At 32.9% G+C, this 5518-nt stretch overlaps 1 protein-coding gene across 1 annotated transcript; it reads right to left on the reverse strand.

Moving 5' to 3' along the window:
• Positions 1 to 2275: 2275 nt before the first annotated feature.
• Positions 2276 to 3887, reverse strand: LOC133824247 (lignin-forming anionic peroxidase-like). The gene is made up of 4 exons (XM_062257112.1): positions 3638 to 3887; positions 3337 to 3528; positions 3077 to 3242; positions 2276 to 2981 (listed from the first exon to the last, which is right to left on the reverse strand). The coding sequence occupies exons 1-4, from the start codon at positions 3839 to 3841 to the stop codon at positions 2575 to 2577; spliced, it is 969 nt and encodes a 322-aa protein (XP_062113096.1). The 5' UTR covers positions 3842 to 3887; the 3' UTR covers positions 2276 to 2574.
• Between the last annotated feature and the right edge of the window lie 1631 nt (positions 3888 to 5518).

Consider the following 5518-nt stretch of genomic DNA (forward strand, 5'->3'; position numbering starts at 1 on the left):
AGTGATAATATTATATTTTTTTAGTGTTCATCACAAGAAGCCTTAGACCCGTTCAGAGAGGGTGAGTCATTGAAGACTCTTACATTTGCCTCTCTCTGAATTAGGACACACACGTGGATTAATTTGACCGTCAGATATCCCAGCTGATTGTGAACGAGGTAATACTTTACACATTGATATACTCCTTAAAATTTAACAATTAATCCATATTAATTTTAAAATATTGAATTTGCATACAATAGCGCCTCCAAATAAATGTGGACGCCATAAAGGATTGAACACGCGGGAAAAGAGGGAACAGTTGGGGCGTCCTCTCCCTCTCGAGTGGGATGTGCGGGGGAGAACATATAAAGAGATCGGAGAGTACAGCTCAAATTTCTCAAGAGAGCTCGGATTACTTGTTCGACAGTACACAGATCCGGACTGTCCTCAATGGTCAAAAGTACCAAATGCCTCGAAAGAAAGTATACTTGCACATTTGGAAGTAAGTAGTTTATGTATTTTCCGACGCCCAGAAATTACGGTATTAATTTCTTGCTAAAATTAACTATCTTAATTAAATATATTACTAACGATAACTTTTTGCAGAAACGTTCTGTGGTCAACAAGGAAAATAGAAGGAAACTAAAAGAGCTTAGCTATGGAGGTTCTCAGTCAATCCCAGCCCTACGCTATAAAAAGGTTAGTTAATTAATTATTTTTTAGTTTATTTTTCTTATTTATGTTTAATTATTAATTTTATAAAAATATATGTACGTGACAGCGCAATTTAGAGACTGGGCAACTTGAGTCCATCCCGGATAGCTGGATGGATACTCACCATAAATCAAGCACAGGGTGGGTGACAGAGACAGCCAAAAATACTTGGGTACGTTAAGTTTTTTTAAACATTTTTCAAATTTTTCATTGTTTCAAAATTTTAATTACATTATACATTGTATCACAGGAGGAATTGCGTGCATACCGCGACACACAGCAGACACAGGCAACTGATACTGAGAGTTCCACACCAGTTTCGAGTGCGCCTGAAGATGAAGACATATCTTTGGTACAAACTGTCTTCGGAAAACGACGGGGCCACCAGAAAGGATATGGACGTATCCTTAACATAAGGGGCCGAACTCCATTTGATTTTCGTCCTTCACAAACTAGAGATGAAGAGTTGTCTGAGATGAGAGAGCGTCTTCGACAGTTAGAGGAGCATGTCCGGACTCATTGTATCACCCCGGGATCTCAATGTGCCCCACCACCACCCGATGATCCCAATGTTGGAGCACCGACTCAGTAGGACTTATGTATGAATTTTATTACAATTGACTATTACATTATCATGTTTAAGACAATTCTTTATTTTGATTCAGCGAACATACTCTTATGTTTTTATTTATATGTGTTAATATAAGTGTTTTAATTTTATTCTATTTTTTTATATTTAATTCAAAATAAATAAATAAATAAATAAGGGAATAACAAATATAAAAAAAAAATTGGGAAAAAGTCTATACCGAGGACAATGTCCTCGGTATATACCACTAAGATGTCGGTATATACCAGTACGATGACAAATTGGGGATGGTTGTACCGAGGACTTTTGTCACTTTCTACCGAGGACGATGTCCTCGGTAAAACCTATACCGAGAACATTTTTAATGTCGTCGGTAGAAGTTTTGTTTTACCGACGCGGATGTACCGATAACTTTCTACCGACGGCATTGTCTCGGTAGAGGTTATACCGAGGACATTTGTTCTCGGTATAGGCCATGTTTTTTGTGGTGTAATGAATGTGAATAATTTGACATCGTTATTTGGATTATTTATTATTTTAATTCAAAATTTGAGAAGTAAGAGTTAAATATGTTGTAGTTGAATAGACACGAATTTTAATATTGGACGAGATTACATGTATGGTTTGTGTAGCTTATAGGATTTCTATTCTTAATGCTTGTCTTATGTTATCACAGAGATGTAGAAAGTTCGCATATATGTTAAGAGATTTATATATCCTAGTACGAATATAAATCGTTTTTGTAAATCCGCTATCACAATAAGAGAAAGAATAATGAAAATTGTATTGATAAAATAATAAAGTAGATAGATGATGAAATTAAATATCCTAGCTTTATAATCATTGAATTAAATCTTTTTGTTTGTTTTTGTTGTTTGTTCACTGTTAATTTTATTAATTTTTTTCTTTTGTTATTGATATTCTTGAATTCAAGTTTTATTAGCCAAAAAGAAATAGCAATAATTACTTTTTGGTAGTTAATAAACAATATCTGTAGGATATTACTCTACTTATCTCTATTATTACTTGTTCACAATTGTACATACTTGCCACGGTAAAAGTATCGCAACAAACATGCAAAACACAAGCACTGCATCTTTTTGATTTTTTTGAATACAAATTTAATTAAGAATTTAACCTTTAAGGTATAAACAAAATACCTTACACAACAACCCACAATAAACTTAATTTATCCCGGTGCCTTTCAATTTAAAAACGTCTGGAAAACACTATTTCTTTTAGTGCTTAAATACAAAAGAAAGAACAGGTACTTTAAAAGAGGGCTTGGCTTAATGTTTGTTGACTGCACGGCAAATCCTTCTAATTTGTCCAGCCGAACCAATAAGAGGACTAATATCTCCCATTTTAACCATAGCCTTAGCAAAGTCAGACTTGAAGGTGGAAGCCATTTTGCTATACTCGATCACAATATTTTGTGTTGTTCTTGATCGTCCACTGAAGAGAACTTGGTCTGATTCAAGAAGACCCTTCTTTTGAATCAAATTCTTAAAGTAACTGTTGTCAAAGGAATTGGGTGTCACCAAATCAAGTGGTGCCAAATTTGAATCACCATTATTCCTCTGAGCTGGACAACGGTGTCTCCGAGTTCTAGCAAAGTTTGCATCAATCTCAGCAGTTGTGTTGTATATTCTACCACGAAATGTTGAGCATTGAGCTTTCCCAATTGTGTGTGACCCTGCAACATAAAAAAAAAATTGTATTAATACTAAGACCATATATATCACATATCAAATGTTGTTCTAGTGCTTTAGTTTATTTCCCAATTCTAACCTGATAATGCAACCATGTCTCTTGCATTAAGCCCTTTCTTTGAGAATCTATCAATAAGAGTTTCAGCACTGTCAGTGAAAAGTGGAAGATCTCTTTGGGCTTTAGCTAGGCTTGCCTTAGTAGAGTCTCTTCTTCCAAGTTTCACTCTCCATGATGGCCCACCAACCTAAATATAAAATATTATATATCATCAGTTTCTAATAGCTAGTGTTAATTAGACATAATCAATTGAGATTATATAGTTATATATATATACTTACAGCGACTGATGCATCTCGTGCTGCCACAGCAAGAATATCAGCACAAGAAACAACGCCAGGACATATCTTCTCCACATTAGATTTGGCATCTTCTATGACGTTGAAACCTCTTACAGAACCCATATTTTGAATTGCTTTTTGTTCACCCTTAATCGACGCAGAATCCTCAAGTAAAATTGACGCATCACATCCCTATATACCAAAAACATAATTAATCCACATGAGTTAAACATAGAATATATATCAATAACATGTATATTATGATACCTAGTACTCAGTTTATATGCATAATATAATATACCTGAACAAAACAATCATGAAAATGAAGACGAATAAGAGAAGCCGCCATTCGCTGTTCCCGTGAAACTGCTCTCCTAATGGAAGCTCGAATGGTAGGAAGAGCGTTTGGACATTTCTTGTCATAAAATTTATAAGAAAGATAATGAGCTGTGCTTGTTGTGCAAAACAGCAATAACATGAATGCAACACAACCCATTAAACCCATATCTAATAATGAAAGTTTTTTTTCTTTTTGGTAGTTGATGAAATGGTACTGAATAAAGATTAGGGCTCATTAATCAGTTTATATAGTGCATAAATAATAGTTAAAAAATTGTCCCATGGTCACTGATTGCTGGCTGCTGAACTTGGAAAAATCTATGTTCTTAAGTATATAATTAATATGATGTGATGTCAAGTTGGAGTTTGGTTTGGATATATATGGCATTTTTGTACACGTGGATATTGTCTTTAGTCCATTATTAGTTACTTTGAAAATTCTTAGCTGGCTAACAATGGATAGGACATTACGTAGAGAGAACGAAAATGCATGCATGCGAAGTCAAAGACGAATCTCCGTCGTTTTACCAATGATGGAATATAGAACACCCCAATCGATGTTTTGTTTGTTTGCTTTTGTGTTCTTACTGGCTTTGATCCATTATTATATAATTTTATACTGGTTTAGCAAACTTTTCTTTAATCATAGCAGCCCACGTTTCTGCACTAATTTTAGATTTTTCTAGTGGCATTATTATATTGTATCTGTATTATGTTTGAATAGTGATTTCAAAATAATCCCCCAAAACTGTACGATTATACAAGTCGAGACTGGTAGTACCAATTAAGGCTCTGAACCATAGAATGTCATATTACGGTGTGCCAGCATGCATGTCAAGAAAATGTCCATTTCCTCTCCTGTAAATTTATTCATTATATAGTGCTGAATTTGGAAGTGGTGTATATATAAGAGTAACTCTTTTAATTTAATTTATTCTTAACATTTAAGAAATAGGTGAGAAAATGAAGTGATAATAAAGGCTACAAACTAATTAATAAGCTGATTCAAACTTCCCTAATATAAAACAATATTCGTATTCTTTCAAATTAAAAGTAGAGAACCACACATTTGATAATAATAATATTGCCATTTTATAATTAAATAATAATTAATTCATGGAAAATATATATATATTGTGTCAAGAATTTGGATTAAAATATGAGTAATGATATATGCACTAAAATATTATTAGCTGAATCCACGGTTTTAAAAAATAATGTCGCATAAATTAGTGTAATATCTTAGTAAATAATTTGAGTGTACATATTATTACTTTTTAAACATATTATCTAGCTATAAACTAATTGGGGGTGAAAATGTAACTCAGCATGATGGTATACCGTGGTGACCAATCCCTGATTACCGGCGGACACAGTAGGGGAGCATAAGCCCCTGCTGGCATAGCAGTAATTTATATTTGTCTATAATTTGTTTGACAAGAATACATAGACACTGCCCCTAGCTCCTAAAAAAATTGCAGAAAGCACCCTCTAAACCAAATAAAATATTATAAAACAAGCAACATTTCACCGTGTTCTTTTCTTTTATTAAACTTTTTTAAAACAAAAAAAAAACTAATGAATTATTATAAGAAAATTCTATGGTGCACTCCAAAAAAAAAGTGTTTTAGGCACATGAATAGTTTTAATTAAAAAAAAATTATATGACTGTGTATTGTGATTATTTAAGGCATCTTAAAATTTTTTAAAATTTTTTAAATAATTTACAGTGACGAAAAGAAGATTTAGATAGTATGTTTCACACGTGTATAAAATAAAACAGTCACGCATGCAACTGACTTTTTTAAATTTTGTTTTTGACAATGAAAATTATTTATAATAT

Source organism: Humulus lupulus, chromosome 3 (assembly GCF_963169125.1).
Source record: "Humulus lupulus chromosome 3, drHumLupu1.1, whole genome shotgun sequence".
Classification (NCBI taxonomy): Eukaryota; Viridiplantae; Streptophyta; class Magnoliopsida; order Rosales; family Cannabaceae; genus Humulus; species Humulus lupulus.